The 22,771-nt window shown below is 41.4% G+C and overlaps 2 protein-coding genes across 2 annotated transcripts; both read right to left on the minus strand.

The window, feature by feature from the left end:
* Positions 1-218: 218 nt before the first annotated feature.
* LOC128474353 (histone chaperone asf1b-like) lies at positions 219-1,948 on the minus strand. Its single transcript, XM_053456667.1, has one exon. The coding sequence runs from the start codon at positions 1,803-1,805 to the stop codon at positions 1,203-1,205; it is 603 nt and encodes a 200-aa protein (XP_053312642.1). The 5' UTR covers positions 1,806-1,948; the 3' UTR covers positions 219-1,202.
* Positions 1,949-9,098: 7,150 nt separating this feature from the next.
* Positions 9,099-19,350, minus strand: P2RY6 (pyrimidinergic receptor P2Y6). The gene is made up of 2 exons (XM_053456672.1): positions 19,230-19,350; positions 9,099-10,128 (listed from the first exon to the last, which is right to left on the minus strand). The coding sequence occupies exon 2, from the start codon at positions 10,086-10,088 to the stop codon at positions 9,102-9,104; it is 987 nt and encodes a 328-aa protein (XP_053312647.1). The 5' UTR covers positions 10,089-10,128; positions 19,230-19,350; the 3' UTR covers positions 9,099-9,101.
* Between the last annotated feature and the right edge of the window lie 3,421 nt (positions 19,351-22,771).

The following is a 22,771-nucleotide window of genomic DNA, read 5'->3' on the forward strand; positions in this document are numbered from 1 at the left end:
CAAATATAAGACAAGGCAGACGACTGATTCAGGTTTTAGTCTTTACAGCAGGAGAAACAGGGGCCGGATGGGGCCGATCTGCTGGCAGATTTTATGTTTCTCATGACATCATTTCACTGGTTTATTTAGCGTATAGACTGTAGAACGTAGGATTTGGGGTAAAGTTGCAGACGCGCTTTATGATTGTATATTATTTTTTTATTTTTTTTTGGCTGATGACGCCTAGGTCTAAGTGCTTTTATTTCAGCAAGTTCCTACTCACAGATATATAAAAATAATAAAAAACAAACCAAACAAAAAAAAAAAAACACATTGATAAATCATGGCATCTGTTTAGAAGTGTGCCACACTAACAAAATACAAAAGAATTGACAACTTTGAACAGGACAAGTCAAAACTCGACATGTCAAAATTATTGAAGTCCAACAATCTCTGGGCATTTAAATATTTTTGTGATATTTTGGCTGTGGGTTGCTAGTCTGGTGAAATTTACATTCCGTTAGCGGCACAGGACCGGTGACTATTAGTTCATTAGAAGAGAGCAAGACATGGCAAGGACTGGCATATTCCATGGTCACCCCAGTGAACTAGAGGCAGCGTATAAAGGGCACACGTATGCTAGAAATATACTCTTAGCTGTACCGCAACAAGGAACAGAACAGTGTATGCTAACATTACCAACAGGTAGTGCTGGTGGGGATGAGAGGTGCTGTGAGGACTGCGAACCCTCAGTAAGAACAAAGTGACATGTTTACACATTTAAAGGGCTCCTGCTGAACTGCCGTAACAGAAGATCTCTGCTTGGCGGAGGCAGTGACCGAGAAGTGCCGTGTCCACCCAGCTACGACGCGAGACGAATGCTGGTGCTAAGATAGTTATGGTATTAAAGACCTGGGAGTCGAGGCGCAGTGCCCCTGAAAACGCTCCGCAGCCTCTATGGATGTCCCTCTAAAAACTGCAGTATCAATAGAAAAGCATTTACAATGAGTCTGGCAGCTCTCAGAAAGAGAAGAGTTGAATTAACACTTTGCATCAGGAGCGCGTCCATGTTTTTAAACCGAAAATATGTGAGAACGTTGTAGAGAAGGGGAGTGATCGCAGGCGGCCAGACACGCAGCATGGCACTACCAGAGTCCATAGTTTTGCCTTCATAGCAGTGAGTAGGGGGCTGTGAGCTCACATGCCCTGACCGTGCAGCAGGATCACATACAGTCCATCGAGTTTTCTGGGATGGCGTTCAATGCGCCTGCCAGACCCTTTGAGGGGGCGCAGGTTGGAGGCAGCATTGCATGGGAGGCAGGGTCCACGTTTTCAATATCTTCCATTTTTGATTCACTTGCACTGTCCCAATTGATATGAAAGCGCGTAACACGGGGGTTTGATGCCAGGATGTTTCTCTGGAGCTGGGTGAAATTTGGTTTAAGGGGTGGATTCTCTCGAAGTTCTGGGTCAGAGTACTCATTATTTACATAATAGCCAACTCTGATGAATTCCTGACCACGATATGTACAGGTGATGAGTACCACGGTGACCCCTACAGCATCCGACTCAGGGATTAGGCTTGAATTGGGGGCGTCCGCCTGGAACACAAACATGTGATGTCCGGCAGGTACCGGCCCGACGAGCACCGAATCCAGCACTTGGTCGTATTCTTCACTTTCTGCCGATCCCACGTAAATAATCTTCCATTCTAGGTCATCAGGTAGGTCTTCTATGCACTCAAAGGTGATCTCAAACTGGAAAGGAATGTGGAACGGACATGGGTTATCCAACACCACCATATTGAGAATCTGTACCTTGGCCATGATAAACAGCTGGGCAGACAGACACGTTCTAATAAAGAGATCTTGTGTATCCCCCAATTCACTTTCGGTTTCCCGCCTTTTCCCGTTTACTGTGCCCTCGGGTCCGTCTGCTGCCTGCCGCCACCCCGTAACGCGCAACACAAGCTTCTCTATGATTGTATATTATATTTGATTTTAGGGAAAATGGAAGAGACAGAAAAAGATTAAAAAACACAAAACTTTATCAAAACCCAAATGCGTTTGGCACTGATTACGGTTCAGAAAACAGCAATTTCATTATTGTGACAAATAAAATCAGTCAGCCTCCGCAATCATCGTCACCGGATACATATATTTATTTCTTTTTACAGAATATACATTTCTTTCCGCGCATTATCCGTACAACTGAATATTATTTACAAGAAACATTTTTATCTATATTACAAACTTACATTATATGTTGTGCACCTAGGAACTCGTCAATGCCCCTCCTACTCCTTTCATGCCCCTCCTATTCCCCTCCCATAACTCCTCCTACTCATGGCCTCTTAATACTGTCAGGGAGTAACCCTGCCCATATGCATGGCTAGCCCCGCCTCTACAAAGCTAGCTTGGTGCCATCATAAAGCCTCCCCCGGAAGAGGGTAGCCTAAGCTGGGAAGTTCCCAGGATCGCTACCATTCAAAAGTTTGGGGTCCCTTGGAAACTTCCTTGTTTTTGAAAGAAAAGCACATTTTGTCCATTAAAATAACATAAAATGGATGAGAAATCCAGCGCAGACGGGGTTAATACTGTAAATGACTATTCTAGTTGGAAATGGCTGATTTTTAATGGAATCTCTTCATAGGCGTACAGAAGCCCTTTATCACTCCCATCACTCCTGTGTTCCAATGGCCCTTTATCACTCCCATCACTCCTGTGTTCCAATGGCCCTTTATCACTCCCATCACTCCTGTGTCCCGATGGCCCTTTATCCCTCCCATCACTCCTGTGTTCCAATGGCCCTTTATCACTCCCATCACTCCTGTGTACCAATGGCCCTTTATCACTCCCATCACTCCTGTGTTCCAATGGCCCTTTATCACTCCCATCACTCCTGTGTTCCAATGGCCCTTTACCCCTCCCATCACTCCTGTGTTCCAATGGCCCTTTATCACTCCCATCACTCCTGTGTTCCAGTGGCCCTTTATCACTCCCATCACTCCTGTGTCCCAATGGCCCTTTATCACTCCCATCACTCCTGTGTCCCAATGGCCCTTTATCACTCCCATCACTCCTGTGTCCCAATGGCCCTTTATCACTCCCATCACTCCTGTGTTCCAATGGCCCTTTATCACTCTCATCACTCCTGTGTTCCAACGGCCCTTTATCACTCCCATCACTCCTGTGTCCCAATGGCACGTTGTGTTCGCTGATCCAAGTATAAGTTTTAAAGGCTAATTGGTCAGAAAACCCTTTTGCGATTATGCTACAGCCAGAAATGTCCTTCGTTCCCATGGAAACAGCTCAGTGACCCCATACTTTTGAATGGTATCGCGTGTAGATACGGTATTATGTGAAATTCACAGTCATTTAATTATTGGCCTGTAATTATTAACTATTAACTGCCTCCTGTACAAGTTAAAAATGCGGCCTGCAGAGCGTTACATTCTTAGATCTTCTTCACAAAAATGCCCTTTTATTTGCGGCATATTTTACAGTTTTATTTGGTTTAAATTTATTTTTCTTGTAACTCAGGATTTAAAATCAATATTCCCCCTTTTTTAAAGTAAATATAGCATTATAAACAGCAACTCTATTACTGGGGATCCATGCCTATACGACCAAGAAAGCAGCAGCAAGGAGAGGGCCACTCATAGGCTAAAACTCTTTATTGCCATAGCAGCAACCAAAACCTTGCATTTTCTTTGCCGTTTCATTGCCCTTCCGGTAAATCCAGGAAATTTTGTATCCTCCTGATAATCACATCCAAATTTGTCTAACTTTTTTTCCTAACTAAAGTGCTCTGAGGTTTTATTTGTTGGGGGGAAAACAATGGATATTTTGAGCAATTTGCGCAGAAATTGAGAGAAACCGGCCAATTACGAAATTAAAAAAAATTCACAACCCTACAAATTGGACACATCTGGAACCCACTAAATCTGACATATCATCCAATCAAATTAGACACCCCAGACCCCCCCAATCAGCCCCCTCCACATGACCCCCAGACCTGCCTCCATAGGATAAAATAAAACACTCGTTATTTTATAAGTAATAGTAGGTAATTTTTTTATAACAATTTAATAAAATAATATAAAAAATAGATACTTTTCTATGCTTCAGATACAACAATCTCACAGTTGGCTACGAGAATAAAGCATAAGCTCTTGGGAACAGAGATTTCAAATTCACCTCTCCCTTATTCTTCATTTAAATTATATATATAAACATTTTTCTTATGTATATATCTAAAAGAAAATTCACATTATTCTACAAGTGCAATAATCCGTTCGGTAAAAGTGTCACGGAAATCAAGAGTTTCTTTAAAAATGTAAAAATTCGGGTAAATTAACCCCTTGGCTGCTAAGCCATTTCACACCCTGGTGCTAAGCTAGTTTTCGGCATTTTGGTGCATCTGACGTTTAAACGTGTTTCAAGTAAATTTCTTGGGTATAAACTATACAAACCATATATTGTTTTTTTCAGCACACCCAGCAGATTCCAAATATACCATTTTTATATGTGTATGTCTCATTAGGTTTGCAAAATACAACCAAAAATGGGAAAAAAGTGTAATTTTTCACTTCCAACTCAATAAAAACTAGTTTGTAATGTTATTTTTCTAAACTCTAATATCAAAACCTGTGTTGCTAAATATTTGTAGTAGGTAACCGGTCTAAAATAAACAGAAATTGAGAACAGTAGACTGTGTTTTTCTAATATTTTATTGCTAAAAGTTAAATTTATTAGACTATCACAAAATTCATCTTTAAATTTAATGCATGGCTGCCGTCAATTAAACAGCTCTAACTGCCCGGGATGTTAAAATATGCCAACAAAACTATATATTTTTAGAAACTACACCCCCAGCCGCAGCAAATGAGGTCTTATTTGTATTTGTATCACAAATCTGACTTGCACAACAAATAAGTGAATATCACACAAATAAAAATAAAAAATAAATAAAATTAAAAGCGACAAGTTCATTTATGTCTTCCGCACTCCAGGTTTGTCCTAGAAACACATGCAGCCCCTCATTTGATGCACCAAGGGGTGTAGTTTCTGAAAATATATACTTTATGTACCATAATTTAACTTCCCAGCTGTCTAGAGCTGTCTAAATGCAGCCATCACCCCTAAATGTTTTAAGACAATTTTTTAACAAGATTCTCCAATCTGCCATATCTGAAGTTAAAGTGGTCTAGACATCTGGGAAGTTAAATTAGGGTACATAAAGTACACATTTCAATAAACTACACCCCTTGGAGCTTCAAATGAGGGGTTACATGTATTTCTAGGACAAAAGTTAAGTTCACAGATAATGATGGAATATGTCGCTTTGGCTAGAAAATATGTTTTTTCTAACCATAGCGACATGTTCATCTGTGTCTTGCGCACTCAAGGTTTGTCCTAGAAACACACGCAGCCCCTCATTTGATGCGCCGAGGGGTGTAGTTTTTGAAAATATGTACTTTTTGTGCCATAATTTAACTTCTTACGTGAGCAGTAATGCCACGTCAAGGCTTCAACCCTAATTACTGACCATTCACACGCTTTTCATATCTCCATTCACTCGCAGAAGCACACACCATACTTTCCATACATTCACTCGCAGAAGCACACACACCATTCTTTCCCCTTACAATCCCAAAGAGATGATCGTAAAGGGAGAAAAAAATCACTTTTACAGCAAAAATAAGTTTTGCAGTAAAAATGCAAGGGGCTCCAGGGATGACATGGTTAACTTACGTACTACAGGCTATACGGCTGATTTTTGCAGTTCATCTGAATTTCAAAAATTGCCTTCCTCTACCATTGGCTAAATTTAACCCCATGATCAAAGGGATCATGGGGTTAAAATTTAGTATCGGCCATTTTTAAAAAGGGAATGTGACTTTTTATAGCTGTATGATCGCTGTGGTAACATTGGCTACCACAGTGATCATTTAGCTAGAATACTTAAACTTTTTTTTTTTTTTAAAGTTAAACCAGTTTATGTTTAGATAATTTAATTTGGGGGTCTCTAGGCAATTTTGATCTTTATTTATCTGCCTTTAGAGACCCCCAAATCATTTTTTTTACTTTTTTTGTACGTTTTTATTTTTTTAACATAATATTTGTTATTCTTTTTTTACAAGCATTATACCGTTGGAAAGGTGAGGCGATTACCTTTCCAACGGTATATGTTGGGGGTCTGTAGCTGCTCAGATGCCTGAGATACAGGCATCTAAGCAGCATGCCCCCATACCGTGAAAACTGACAATTGTCAGTTTTCAATAAAGTTGCGCGGTGACGTCATCGCGTCATTACGCGCGACGTCACCGGCCGGATCGGGTGGTCCCAGTGATGCCCTTCAAAACGAGGGGCAGATCGCCGGGGTAGGTGGTGATGGGGGTCCACAGACCCCCATCAAGGTAGGAGAGTGCTAGCGACGGCATGGTGCCGTCGTTAGCACCTGACCGGGACTGCTAGCGACGGCACCATGCCGTCGTTAGCAGTCAAGGGGTTAATGTTTAAAAGCGAAAACATTATTTTTTTTATTTTTTTTTTCAATCCTACAATTTAGAAAGCCGGCTTGGCCGGTGACCTGTTTATTGGTCGGGGTAACTGGAAAAACAGCCAATCGGGTACTGGCACACTCAAGAAGAGCTTGATTGGCCCTGTAGAAAGCATTGCTAAAACGTATTCTGTTGAAAAATTAACATTTTTATTTTTCTGAATATTCCTTTAAAGTGGTGGCAGCAAACCCCTATCCTGTATGTTTTATCTTAAAGTTAAAAACATGTTTCACAGTTAAGTTCCAGCCAGGGCCGGCCTTTGGGGTGTGCGACCTGTGCGACCGCACAGGGCGCCACACTCCAGGGGGCGCCGCCGCGGGGTCCGCCGCCGCCGCAGCGCGGTCCGACGCCACTGCCGCCGCGGGGTCCGCCGCAGCGCGGTCCGACGCCCCTGCCGCCGCGGGGTCCGCTGCCGCCAGTATGGGGGCACTCGGCACCCCTCCAGAGACGGACAGTAATGTCCGCCGCTGGAGGAGCAGGCTCGCAAGGGAGCAGTATCGGAGGTCTTTAACAGACCTCCGATACCTCTCCCTTGTGATCCCCGCGGCAACAGCTGCTGTGCGCCGGGGTTTGCTGTCAGATTCCGGCGCACAGCACTGAAGCCGCGCCCACCGGTCTCCGTGCCCTCTGACCCGGAAGAAGAGAAGACAGAAGAACTAAGAAGAAGAGCGAAGAGGAGGCAAAGAAACTGGAAGAGGAAAGGTAGGAAAGCATAGAGTGAGAGTGAGAGTGGATTGGTGTATATGTGTGGTTTGGTGTATATGTGTGGTTTGGTATATATGTGTGGTTTGGTATATGTGTGGATTAGTATATATGTGTGGTTTGGTGTATATGTGTGGATTGGTATATGTGTGGATTAGTATATATGTGTGGTTTGGTGTATATGTGTGGATTGGTGTATATGTGTGGATTGGTGTATATGTGTGGAGTGGATTGGTGTATATGTGTGGATTGGTGTATATGTGTGGATTGGTATATGTGTGTGGATTGGTATGCGTGTGGATTGGTATGCGTGTGGATTGGTATGCGTGTGGATTGGTATATGTGTGGATTGCTGTATATGTGTGGATTGGTATATATGTGTGGATTGGTGTATGTGTGTGGATTGGTAAGGGTGTGAGAGTGATGGGTGTTATGCTGTACCATTTCCAATGTATTTTTCATTATATAATTATGCTCTAAAGTACATCATAACTCCCATCACTCTATACTGTTCCATACAGTGGCAGAGCTGGGAGGCAGAGGCCTTGCACCCTCACCGCAGGACTTCTGAAAGGTAAGTGAACTTCAAAGAGGGAGAGGGTAGATAGTTAGGAGGGGGTAGATAGGGAGAATGGAGTGAGACGGGGTACATAGGGCAATCATACTCCTATCATGCCAAGTAGTCTACGAGTACATCCTGGAATCTGCGGGCATGATAAGAATGTGATTGCTGTTAATCATATATATATATATATATAAATATTATTTAATTGTTTTGTTATGTGTTATGGTGTGGGGGGGGGGTCATATTCGGTTTCGGCCAGGTAAATGCTGCACTTTTGGTTTCAGTCCAGAATTCGTTTCGGTGCATCCCTACTACTAAGCCAGACAATGAAGTGGTAGGCCTACACCACATCAATGCGTAGTATATAGTGATTGGGGTTTTGTTACAAGTTTTGATTCCTTTCTTTTTTTGGGATGGGGGGGCGCCAGACGAGTAGTCCGCACAGGGCGCCAGAACACCTAAGGCCGGCTCTGGTTCCAGCAGCGGGAAACATGGCACATATAGACAAATTACCGATTACTCAGCAGCGCCACCACCAAATGTAAAGGTAGTAAGCGGTACTGCACCCATAAGTGCTGTGTCAGCTCTTTTTTTTTTTCTTTATTCATATTGTTGGGTTAAAAATAATATATATATTTTTTTTAGCTAAGTAACATGAAAAGTACACAAGATTTGCTACAAATCAAAATGGAATAATTCTTAACGTTTTGCAGACCTGTCACCTTTTTAAATAGTTACTTTAATGGGGTAAGCCAAGACTTAAGTTATGTAATAATTAGTAGCCAATAAAATTACTCTGCAGCTGGACCCTCGTTAACCATATATTTCTCGTTAAATTATACTCTGCTGCGGAAATCAAATCAATAAAAATAATAAAATAAAAGTAACTAATAATTATGGAATTTTAAGAAACAGTTGTGCAAAGTTAAGTTAGACCATTACTTAAATTTTTGTTTTTTTTAAAAAAAAAAAAAAAAAAAAAAAAAAAAGAGAACATGGAGACCACTCTTTTTGTAGGCAGGATATCTAGTCCCCAGGACCTTTGTGTTAAAACAATAATAATAATAAAAAAAAAGAATAAAAAATTTCATTTTTCTTAAAATCAGGTTTTTGGACTTCCTAAAAATTCAAAGGAACGCAACTAAACTCCACCAATATTTACTATTTTTCACGCACCCAATGTAAACCGGCTAAACCTCGATGGAACTCTTTAAACTATTCTATATCTTATTTACACAGAAGTACAAGTCCCCCCCCCCCCCCCAGTCCGACGCGGGTTTCCCAGCCCCGTCACGGGGTGCTTTTTGTGCTTGCGTCCGTTTTCCACTTCGTCGTCACCCTCTTCATTAACGTTCTGGTGCTCTGCCTAAACTTCTGCTGGGTGAAATAGAAGAGGATCGGATCCAGGACGCTGTTCATGCTGGCAAACGGACGCGTGCATTTGTACACGATGGCGAAGGTCTGCAGCACCAGGCAGGGCACGTTGTGGTCGGACCGGACCACCAAGTAGATGGTCTTGGTGAGATGGAAAGGGAAGAAGCTGATGGCGAAGACGATAACCACAATGATGATGGTGCGGATGGCTTTGTCCTTCTTCCGACGCACCTGCGCGTCGCGGAGACCGTCCTTCTGGAAGAGGATCCTCGCCATGCAGCAGTAACAAGCCAAGATCGCAACGAAGGGGATCAGGAAGCCGGTGATGGTCAGCGTTATGCCGTACGGAAAATACTTCGCCGACAGCTCCGGCGGGCTCAGGTCGTAGCACACCGTCCGGTTCCTTTTTATACCCGTAGACGCAAAGATGAAGGTGGGCAAGCACTGGACGACCACTATGAACCAAACCACGCCGCAGACCACCCAGGTGAACTTCTTGCCCCGTTTCTTGTGCCAGACGGACAACGGGTGGCAGATGCCCATGTAACGCTGGAAGCTCATGCACGTGAGGAACATGATGCTGCCGTGCAGGTTGGTGTAGAACTGGAAGCGGACAAACCTGCAGGTGAAGTCTCCAAACGGCCAGTAGTCGTGCTGCACGTAATTATAAATGAGCAGAGGAAGGGAGAAGTCGTAGAGGAGGTCCGCCATGGCCAGGTTCAGGGTGTAGATGGCCGTCCGCGTCAGGGCCTTTCTGGAGAGCCAGATCTGCAGGATGACGGTGAAGTTCAACGGAACGCCAAGCAACATAACCACGGAGTAGACCCCGGGAAGCAAGATCCTCTTGAAATCCTCCTTAAAAGTGCAGGAATTGTTAGAGACGTCGGAGGTCGCGTTCTCCATGCTTGGTCTTGATGATGTTGGAGGCTATCACATGTTCAACCTGAAGGAACATATAAAAAACACGTATTTAATAACGCTGCAGTGTTACAAAGTGACCAGCGGACGCCTGCTACAACGTAGATTATAGGATAGGGACTATTCATCAAAATCCTGGGGCAGGACCGGGGTAAATAATCGGATCCTAAACTTGAAGGCTGGTGGGCGCACCCAACGCTATTTTGCAACGCGTGTTTGCTGATTATAATGCTAATGATTTCTATATTTAGATATTTTGACTTTTTTTCTAATAATTTGTGGAATTAAGAGCCATAAAGAGCATGATTTTGTGCCTTTTTGACAGTCCGTCTCCACTTGTAACTTTTTGGGTTCCATCTAATTTTTACATCTAAGTCTTGTAGGTTGGATCGTACGCTTTAATATTTGGATATGGGGCTATCGCCCGAGAGAACGCTGTATTCATCTGAAAAAGGGAAACGTGAGCCTCTGCCAACCATAACACACAGTAATAAAAGGAACAAAAACAGGGATAAAGCCTGGGAGAGAGGAGACAGAGGGGGGATGTGATGGAAACGTCCAAGGAGGAGAAGTGTTAGAACAAGAGATCATAATCTAAGCGTCAAGGAACCTTTACTTTAGTGGGAGGGTGAGGAACAGCCTCCCAGCAGATGTGGCAGCTGCTAATACATTATAAACAATGTAAAAATTATCATAGATCTATAAAAATAATTGAACGTATGTAATTACTATATTATTTTGGATAGATACGTGGAGCAGCCTCCCAGCAGAGGTGGTAGAGGGTAATACAGAGAGGGTATTAAACATGCATGGGATGAATGTAATATGAGTTGGATTAGAATGCGGTCAAATTCTATGCATCTACTTTCGATCCAAAGTCCTGTAGACACCGGATGCAATATAATTGCTTCCACTAGATGGCGGTATTACTCCGTTACACCTAGATTTAGGCAATCAAACATTTTTCACCGTAAGTAAATGTTCTCTCTATAAAAGTCCCTCCTGATAATATATATTTATATTATATATATATACCCATATATAAATATTATAATATCCATTATATATTATCATTAATATTATACATATTATAATTAATTATATATTATTATATCCATTATATATATATATATATATATATATATATTTATTTTTTTGTTTTGTTTTGAGGACAAAAAATATTTTTTGCCTTTTTAAAAGTAAACTAGCCCGATTACCCTCCCCCCCTATCCTGAGCAGACTACAGCTTCTGCTAAACCGGTAGAACGCGTTATCAGAGGGGATCTTTACTTAATTAAAGAGCATTATTAGTACTGATCAAAAATAGAATTAAGTATGACACTATATATTTTTTTTTCAATGAATTCTATAGAGTTTCTGGATTAAAAACTAAATACAACGATCTAGTGGGTCGGCATCTGAATCTTCTCTCAAATCACATTAAAAACAGGAGGAAAAATTAACCCCCAAAACACCGTTATCCTCTATAATAGTAGGGAAGTGTTTTTGTTTAAAAGTGAAAAAAAATTAAAAATGTCATTTTTTTCCCTGCCTCCCCAGACTTGGACGGACTAGGACCCGTCACTGTGTGCGTAATATGTCCCACATCTACCTTCAATGTAAGGTTACTTTAATTTAATTCTTCACTGTCCATTTAAAAATAGCACATTGGCAAAAATTCAATAATTTATTTTTTTTTGGGCCGGAATGCTGATTTTACACGGACAATTTATTACACGGATGACTACAAATAAAAAAAAATTATTAACTCACAACTACCATAAACTCTTCAATCTCTCCCAAGACGCTTCCTCTTTTTTTTATTTTCATTTTTTTTTTTATTTTCATTTTTATTTCTATTTTTTTTAGATAAAATGCAAAAATGTGTGTTTACAAAAAACAAACAAACTGTACGTACACAAACAAACAAAAAGCCGGAAGCTTTAACCTGAGCAAAGGGTTTCCTGATGTAAAGGTGAATTGGTCCAGGGAATCGGTTGCGCGGTTATACATCCCGTGTCCTGCAGGGGGCAGTATATTTAAAGGAAGATATAAGATATCTCCCAGTATCTGCAGCGTTCGGAACAAGGAATGGATATTAAAGCTCTTCATAAGCACTTTAACTAAACCTTTAGAAGAAGCTGCAGCGTAAGGACATGGGCAGAAGTTTCAATGGGAGTGTTTTCTCCAAGCATTAAAGAGACCACTCCGCTCGGAGCTGGGGGAGTGCTTTCCTGCCACCGAATGTGTGCTTCAAGCAGGCGAGAACCATCGGACCATTGAGGAAGCAGGGAGCTGCAGCTTCTACCCAAGGGGGAATGGTCCTCTTAAAGATTAACGTTTAGTTTCAAGGTTGGGTTGGCAGCTCATCGATCCAGTATCCCGATTATTTAAAACCTCTTCGAAATGTCTCCAGAGGCAAAAACATAAAGAGCTTCCCCAAATCCAGCACGAGCCGGGGGGGGGGGGGAACCTGCGCGAAACGCTCCGCTTTACATAAATTTATCTTCCATTTAGGGCTCAACTTCAAACAATTGCTGACCGGTCAAAAGAAACATCTGCTTTCGCTGTTACTTGAAGTCATCCACAGACGGTGCTGACGGGAAGTAAACAATGTCCTTCAGGAAGGGCCGCCGGGGCCAACCCGACGCGGATTCTAAGCAGGGCGTCCCGGCAGACGGAGGGCGGGTGGGGGTGCGGGCGGCGGCGCTGTATACAGTAATATAACCCCCCCCAGCGCTGTATACAGCAATATAACCCCCAAATGCTGTATACAGTAATATAACCCCCAGCGCTGTATACAGTAATATAACCCCCAGTGCTGTATACAGTAATATAACCCCCAGCGCTGTATACAGTAATATAACCCCCAGCGCTGTATACAGTAATATAACCCCCCAGTGCTGTATACAGTAATATAACCCCCAGCGCTGTATACAGTAATATAACCCCCAGCACTGTATACAGTAATATAACCCCCAGCACTGTATACAGTAATATAACCCCCAGTGCTGTATACAGTAATATAACCCCCCAGCGCTGTATACAGTAATATAACCTCCAGCGCTGTATACAGTAATATAACCCCCCAGCGCTGTATACAGTAATATAACCCCCAGTGCTGTATACAGTAATATAACCCCCAGTGCTGTATACAGTAATATAACCCCCCAGCGCTGTATACAGTAATATAACCCCCAGCGCTTTATACAGTAATATAACCCCCAGCGCTGTATACAGTAATAACCCCCCAGCTCTGTATACAGTAATATAACCCCCCAGCGCTGTATACAGTAATATAACCCCCAGCGCTGTATACAGTAATATAACCCCCCAGCGCTGTATACAGTAATATAACCCCCCCCAGCGCTGTATACAGCAATATAACCCCCAAATGCTGTATACAGTAATATAACCCCCAGCGCTGTATACAGTAATATAACCCCCAGTGCTGTATACAGTAATATAACCCCCAGCACTGTATACAGTAATATAACCCCCAGCGCTGTATACAGTAACATAACCCCCAGTGCTGTATACAGTAATATAACCCCCCCAGCGCTGTATACAGTAATATAACCCCCAGCGCTGTATACAGTAATATAACCCCCAGCACTGTATACAGTAATATAACCCCCAGTGCTGTATACAGTAATATAACCCCCAGCGCTGTATACAGTAATATAACCCCCAGCGCTGTATACAGTAATATAACCCCCCAGCACTGTATACAGTAATATAACCCCCAGCGCTGTATACAGTAATATAACCCCCAGCGCTGTATACAGTAATATAACCCCCAGCGCTGTATACAGTAATATAACCCCCCAGCACCGTATACAGTAATATAACCCCCAGCGCTGTATACAGTAATATAACCCCCAGCGCTGTATACAGTAATATAACCCCCCAGCGCTGTATACAGTAATATAACCCCCAGCGCTGTATACAGTAATATAACCCCCAGTGCTGTATACAGTAATATAACCCCCCAGCACTGTATACAGTAATATAACCCCCAGTGCTGTATACAGTAATATAACCCCCCAGCTCTGTATACAGTAATATAACCCCCAGCGCTGTATACAGTAATATAACCCCCAGCGCTGTATACAGTAACATAACCCCCAGTGCTGTATACAGTAATATAACCCCCCAGCACTGTCTACAGTAATATAACCCCCAGCACTGTATACAGTAATATAACCCCCAGCGCTGTATACAGTAATATAACCCCCCCAGCGCTGTATACAGTAATATAACCCCCAGCGCTGTATACAGTAATATAACCCCCAGCGCTGTATACAGTAATATAACCCCCAGCGCTGTATACAGTAATATAACCCCCAGCGCTGTATACAGTAATATAACCCCCAGCGCTGTATACAGTAATATAACCCCCCAGCACTGTATACAGTAATATAACCCCCCAGCGCTGTATACAGTAATATAACCCCCCAGCGCTGTATACAGTAATATAACCCCAGCGCTGTATACAGTAATATAACCCCAGCGCTGTATACAGTAATATAACCCCCCAGCACTGTATACAGTAATATAACCCCCAGCGCTGTATACAGTAATATAACCCCCAGCGCTGTATACAGTAATATAACCCCCCAGCGCTGTATACAGTAATATAACCCCCAGCGCTGTATACAGTAATATAACCCCCAGCACTGTATACAGTAATATAACCCCCCAGCGCTGTATACAGTAATATAACCCCCCAGCGCTGTATACAGTAATATAACCCCCCAGCGCTGTATACAGTAATGTCTGGTTTTATCTCATTTTCTCCCAATAAACTCCCTTTATCTGCAGGCCTGGAGCCGCCGTTGCTGTCAGTCATGTGATATTTTGGGTGACTTTCCCGGCTCAAACACCACACTGAGCTGGCGCTTTACGGAAATGCTAATGAAGTCCGTCCCCCATAGACTTTCATTAGTTGATACAAACGGCTGATATGCAGCTGCCTGAAAACATTATATTATGGGGCAAAAACTATAATATTTAAATATTAAAAAAAAACCCTTATTTTTAATATAATTCTAGGAATAAGAGTTGCCGTTGGTTCCCCTTTAAGAGTTCTAGATATTGCCGCTACCTTATTAATAATCCAGATCTCCGCCAGTCGGCCCGGCCACGACTCGGATTCTGTAATCTGATGGATCTTCACAGAGAATGAAACTCTATCTCAGGAGCTTAAAATAAAAGAAGAATGCTTCCCCTTTCTGATGGCTCGTGTCGGATGTAAGAAGGGGAACAAACCGAAGCTGCCAACTGCCACGAGGTTTGCTGACCATTAAAACGAGACATGATAAAAAAAAAAAAAATCATTTCGGTCGTCAGCAAAGTTGAGTTTTAAGTACAGAACCGAAAGTTCTTAAAGGGACGGTCAGTCCCGCTGAGAAAGACTGGATATTAGTAACCCCAGCCCCCTGTGTGTCATTTAATATGTATTCTTCCAGAGTAGGTAAGGAAATAAATAAAAATACTTTAAGTAGAAGCTGCAGCTCCCTGCTTCCTCAATGGTCCAATGATTCTCTCCCCTGATTGGCTGCTTGAGGCACACAATCAGCGGCAATACCCCCCCCCCCCCAGCTCATAGCGGAGCTGTCTCTTTAATGCTTGGAGAAAACACCCCCATTGAAACTTCTGTCCATGTCCATACGCTGCAGCTTCCTCTAAAGGTTTTTTAAGGTTTATGTAAAGTACTTCTGGATAGGTTTAATATGCATTTAGTAGGCCAGTCCCTCTTTGGGCCCCAAACCCCTGATGCCCCTCTCCCCTGCCCCGATGCCTCCTCTTTTCTAGGAGGTCAGAATGTTTGCTGGGTATGAGGGGATTGCAGGGTTCTACGGCCCTAAAAGCCCCGATAATGTGCATAGAAACAGCAGGAATTGGGCTTATGCAATAATCAGAGCAAGTTCTGGACTGTTGGCAGCTATTGGGGTATTTTTGGCCGTGTGTCATCACTCACATTTCTCTAGTGTCCAAAATGACCTTCTGTTTGCCCCAGATTTTTCCTCCCCACTTTCTTGAATGACCTCACTGGGAGAAGAGCGGATTATTTGCGTTGTTACGGCTGCTCCTCATATCATACAATGTTTCTAAACTCGACGGCACGGAACACTATTGTCCTTTCCAGGGGCAGTGAATCCCGCGTAGTGCACCCCTCTCACGGGGAGAGCGGGGTTTGTCTATGGAGCTTACAATCCACTGGGGTATCCTGACCCGGTGAGCACAAATCTAATCAATATCGATAGGAAACCCCATCGGTCGTTTGTTCCGGATCACATCGGTATTCCTATTATTTGAAGGGGAAACACTGAGCTGATCCCGGCCGGCCCAGGACATTGTGCTGCCTGCGTCCAATGATGAACTGCTGCCCCCAAGCCACGCCCACCAAAACCACACCCACATCCATTATGCTATAAATAAATTCATGCTGTCACGCTCTCTCATCAGGGGGTTCAACTATTACAGTTGTAAGGGGCACTGCTGTACTGGGGGGGCATCTTTGCCCCCAAACAGCTCGTCTGTGCCATGTTTGCCCCCAAACAGCTTGCCTGTGCCATGTTTGCCCCCCCAAACAGCTCGCCTGTGCCATGTTTTCCCTGAAAAAGCTTAAATCTCCAGGTTATGAGGGCAGTATTTATTCACCTCCTATGCCCCTCCTACTCTCATACAAATATAATTGTTTAAGGCTAGCCCAGCCCACTCATGTGGATAACCCTGCCCCCATGAAGACACTCCCACCCTTACGAAGTGGGAGGGCACCGCATAACCAAAGCCAGCAGTATCACATGACTGATAACAACGGTGGCCTCCAGATAAGGGGGTTTATAAGGACAGAATGCTTTGCTCTGAGTGAAGGAATGATGGATTGACTCCTCTGAGTTTATAAAAGTTTATATATAGAGATCCGGATCGGCAATAACTAAAATAATCTGACGAGATAACAGAAATCCGAGGAATGAAAGAGGAAGTTCACACCTCGGAGCTAAACATTCACTTCAGATCATTCTAATCAGTTTTCATGTAAATCGGATACTGTCGCTCATTCCTGCGCGTCGACGGAAATATTACATCCCTTCCTAATAAATGACTAATAAATCACTGTCACCCAGCAAACGGTTTTACGCGGGAGCCCAGAGCTTCCCCTCCGCCTGATCTGCTGTGAATGAAATCACGAGGGAGGTGAGAAAGTGCAATTAACTCTGATATTAAGATATTACAGGGAAGTCGTTTCGAAAAATTATATTTTTCTTCCTAAGTAATACAACCCCCCCCAGCGATGTATGCAGTAATATAACCCCCCAGCGCTGTATACAGTAATATAACCCCCAGCGCTGTATACAGTAATATAACCCCCCCAGCGATGTATACAGTAATATAACCCCCCCCAGCGATGTATACAGTGATATAACCCCCCCCAGCGCTGTATACAGTGATATAACCCCCAGCGCTGTATACAGTAATATAACCCCCCAGCGCTCTATACAGTAATATAACCCCCAGCGCTGTATACAGTAATATACCCCCCAGCGCTGTATACAGTGATATAACCCCCAGCGCTGTATACAGTAATATAACCCCCAGCGCTGTATACAGTAATATAACCCCCCAGCGCTCTATACAGTAATATAACCCCCAGCGCTGTATACAGTAATATAACCCCCCAGCGCTGTATACAGTAATATAACCCCCAGCGCTGTATACAGTAATATAACCCCCAGCGCTGTATACAGTAATATAACCCCCAGCGCTGTATACAGTAATATAACCCCCAGCGCTGTATACAGTAATATAACCCCCCAGCACTGTATACAGTAATATAACCCCCAGCGCTGTATACAGTAATATAACCCCCCAGCACTGTATACAGTAATATAACCCCCAGCGCTGTATACAGTAATATAACCCGCCAGCACTGTATACAGTAATATAACCCCCCAGCACTGTATACAGTAATATAACCCCCCCAACCCTGTATACAGTAATATAACCCCCCCAACCCTGTATACAGTAATATAACCCCCCAGCACTGTATACAATATTTTCCAGGCTCAAACACCACACTGAGCTGATGCTTTATGGCAATGGTAATGAAGTCCGTTCCTCCATAGACTTTCATTAGTCAGAGAGTCCAGCTGGGTGATTAAGGCTGAGCCATTCTATTGTTCCCCACAGGCAGTATGATAAGGAGTCGGGGGGTTTAGTAGATCAGGGGTCAGATAACAGAGCGAGAATCATACAAACGGCTGATATGCAGCTGCCTGAAAACTTTACATTATGGGGCAAAAACTACAACTGGGGTAAAAAAAGAAAACAACAGTTAGAGTCTGACCGCCGTTTAAAACTCAACTTGTTCTAGGGCTCTGTGTCCTGATTGGGCAGCTGCGCCTTTTTCCTGCTCCTGGGTCTTGGTTCTGAAAGAACTTTGGGTAATCAGCAGAGCTGCTTTCTGCGCATGTTTGGTGTCCTCATCCTCAGGGGACAATCCGCTGATTGAAGCTCCTGTTCCCGGTTACTATAAGTTTCAAAAAAGTGTCCCCCAAATGGCCAAAGACCAAGAAAAATTCCCCAAAATTATTTTCAATGGAGTGTTTTGGACAAAACGTGGATTTTAGAGGGTGAAGCAGAGAGCTGGGGGAACGGAAGAGGAACTTTCCGGTATTTTAGAGGCCAAGACAGAAGTCTGATAGGGACGCGGGCTTTTGGGAAGGTTTCTTTAAATTGGGAGAGAGATAAGGGCATGTTTGGGGGTCTGAGAACAAGCGAGTGGCAAAAGAGGGGTTAAACCGGATGGATTTATAACCTATACATTTGCTCCGTAAATATTTCTATAACATCTTTTATAATAAAAATTATAAAGAGAATAAATGTAAAAATATAGCTAAAAATGATAAAAATTATAATATATATATATATAAAAAATTGAAGTTACGTAATTACTATATTATTTTGGATAGATAAGTGGAACAGCCTCCCAGCAGAGGTGGTAGAGGGTAATACAGCGAGGGATAGTGAATTCGCTCATTTTTCTGGAGAGAAAACCTCTTTATTTCTGGCTGTTTTTGTAATCCACTAAACACCAAAAACACACCATTTTTGAAATACCTCCTGGCAGGCGAGGTCCTCGTCTCCGAACCAGCGGAACGTGGAGAGATCTAGTGGTTTTCTCTCTGGAGACAGGAATCCATGTTCAAATCCCCGTGGATCACAGGATAGCGCGGAGATCTCCGAACCCTAGAAACAGAACGGGGCAAAAGAAAAAGAAATAAAAAAAATCTGTATTTTTTTTTAGAATTAATATTTTTTTCTGTTGATCCGGATTCCGCAGGCTCTCTGTTAAATATCCCCGTCTAGGGCTGCTCTAGAGAGCCTCATCCTCGCTCTGCATCACAGGCGGCGAAAGGGGATTCATATAACAGCGAGTCGTTAAGGGATCGTTAATACCGGGAGCAGCCAATGAGGGGCTGGAGATAACGGAACCTATTAAAAACGGCAACATCTGAGCCGGATCATTGGCTCAAACATTTTCTGGCGTTAATATTACTTGATACATTTTATTAGATTGGACACAAAACCAGATGCCCTTAATGATAATGAGATATATATAATAAATGCAAATAGTGAATATATATAAATATAATAAATGCAAATAGTGAATATATATAAATATAATAAATACAATTAGTGAATATATATATATGAATATAATAAATGCAAATAGTGAATATATATATATGAATATAATAAATGCAAATAGTCAATACATATATATATATATATATATATATATAATAAATGCAAATAGTGAATATATATATATAAATATAATAAATGCAAATAGTGAATATATATATATATATAAATATAATAAATACAATTAGTGAATATATATATATATATATAAATATAATAAATGCAAATAGTGAATATATATATATATATATATATAAATATAATAAATGCAAATAGTGAATATATATATTATATAAATAGCTATAATTGTCTTCCTCTCTTACTAGAGATATAGATATATATAAAAATACACACACACCTACACACATAGTATACTCATGACAAACTAATCCATTAATCCCAAAAAACTATTTATTAATTTATTTTGTTAAAAAAAATGTAAACGGTGCAATATTGGGTATATCATCGGATTGGCGGAATTATTATATATAGTTAATAAAATAATATCTTTTTTATAAAAAAAAAAGTTCCCTATTGTGCATTAGAGGGATATTTTATTGCATAGGATGGCTGTGTGGTCCTTTTAACCCCTTAAGGACTAAGGGCTCGTTTTCATTTGAGGACATAAGGGGTTCCGGGGGTTTTGGTTACGTCTTTTTTCAGCTGTAATTTCCCCTCGCAAACCATATTATTGGGGGGGGGGTGTTCCGGAACTTGGGTTTTCTCATTTCTATTACGCTATCACTTAATATGGAAAAGTATTAATATTAAACAAAAAAAATTCACAGTATTGACAGAATATTTGCAAATACACAAAAAAAAAATAAAATAAAATAAAAAAAAAAAAAAAAAAATCAACAACACTGCCAGGTCCCACGTACAGAGATCCGTCATGTTTTTGGGTTGTTACGGGGTCTTCATTTGGGACTTTCAGCTTAAACCCAGTTTAAATATAGTTAACAAGGGGTTAAACGTTATCAAGGCTGTCATTCTGAATTCTGATGGTCTTCCTTGCGCCACCCATGTAGTCGCTCATCTGCCTAATTAGCCAAATATATAATATATAATATATAATATATATATATATATATATATATATATATATATATATAAACATAAATAAAATGAACCAACTTCCCCAAGAAGGCCACAGAACTAAACATATAAAACTTACTAAATTTACGTAAATCCTAACTAAACATACTTTTTTTTTTGGGTGCACAAACCAGGAATAACCCTAACTACCCACCAAAACATTCAAAATAAATAAAATAAATAAAATTCCGCACTTACAAACCATAAAAACCTACAATTTAAAATAAAATGAATAAAAATTATAAATTCTACACTAACGGAGCATCGTCCTAACGACTCTCAGCGCAACCCTGCTTACTAAATAACCCAAACCCCAACTTTCTAATGTAACAATAAACTAAATTCCCTACTAAACCCCAATTAAAATTAATAAAATATTATGAAAAAAAAAAATCAGTAATATTAAAGGATATGGATATTTAAAAAAATATTTAATATATATATATATATATTTAAAAACTCTGTTTTAAGGTGCTTTTTATGATACTATATTGTTCGATGGAGAGGGGCAGGGAACGCAGACAAAGGCAATGATTCCTAAAGGCTAGACATGCGCGGAAGGCGCTCCCATCGATTGTCTGAGACATTAACCTGTCCCATTAAAGGCTGGTCCTGTTTTGTTGGCGTGTCTTGGTCCCGCATACATGTGATTATCATATATTGCATGACTGAGATGATTTCTAATCTTTTTCCTTTGCAGAAGGCGATTTAATATATACATTTCCTCTGGAAGCAGAATCCGCCGTAATCTGTGGCGCGTCGGGGGCGCGGCCGGAAAGAAGCCATCATTATAGAACATCGCTACATTAAATAAATTGGGAAATGTACTGAAGAGCAGATGCAAGGAGAAACCAGAACACTGTCTGCGCTAAGAAGAAGCTACTGGTAGAAAAACAGCTGCCACCCGGTACTAAAAAAAAGCCTTTATTAGGGTAAAATAGGGTATATTTTAAAAAAAGGCACCATACTGGGGCTTTTAGGGCCGTAGAACCCTGCGATGCCCTCATACCCAGCAAACATTCTGACCTCCTAGAAAAGAGGGGCATCGGGGGAGGAAAGGGGGCATCAAGGGTTTGGGAACCAGAGAGGGACTGGCCAAACTAAACAGGGACCCTTGGAAGGTATGCATATTATATATTTCTATGAACACGACCTCTGCAAGCAGCGTTTTTCTTTATTTTTAAATAAATTATTTTTTTCCAATCAGTTTTGGAGATATTTAGACTATTTGACCTGAGCTGGTCCGATTATTATTATTATTGCAAAACTAGGACTGTGCCACAAAAACAGGGACTGTTGGGAGGTATGGGCTTGGTAGAAAATGTTACTACAATACAAGCCATGGTAAAAAAAAAAAAAAAAAAAAAAAAAAAAAAAAATTAATAATAATAATAACTTAAAAACATTATACAATATTTAAATTCCAATAAAACTATTATTATTATTATTAACAATAAATATAACGCCCGACAAATAAAAATGTTAGATTTAACTCCGTCAATTTGACAAACCCAGATTAGCACATTAATGACAGTTACTTCCTCCCAAAACATTCCCATTTAGACGCTGGTTTTAATTTATTAAGAATCTTGGCAAATACTCCTATTTTCGGAAGTAAAAAAAAAAAATTCTGGTTCATTGTGAGACTGATAGCTTTTTTTTCGTTCTGACCGGCAAAAGAATTGTATGAATCTAAAGTGCCCTATTTTTAAAAAGAATGGTCTTTAGGAACGGAGCTTCCGCCCCGCGAGTAACAAAACGCAGATACTATTTATAAGCCGATGGAACAAAAAGGATTTATTTTGCAAAAGAGCCGTTTCCGGGCGTTTGTTTTACGGGGGTTCACAAATTTGGTTTAC

Source organism: Spea bombifrons, chromosome 2, assembly GCF_027358695.1.
Source record: "Spea bombifrons isolate aSpeBom1 chromosome 2, aSpeBom1.2.pri, whole genome shotgun sequence".
In the NCBI taxonomy this organism is placed as follows: Eukaryota; Metazoa; Chordata; class Amphibia; order Anura; family Pelobatidae; genus Spea; species Spea bombifrons.

What these genes read in the sequence shown, in the direction of transcription:
- LOC128474353 (XM_053456667.1), bottom strand. Translation starts at nt 1,805, where the DNA reads ATGGCCAAGGTACAGATTCTCAATATGGTGGTGTTGGATAACCCATGT.
- P2RY6 (XM_053456672.1), bottom strand. Translation starts at nt 10,088, where the DNA reads ATGGAGAACGCGACCTCCGACGTCTCTAACAATTCCTGCACTTTTAAG.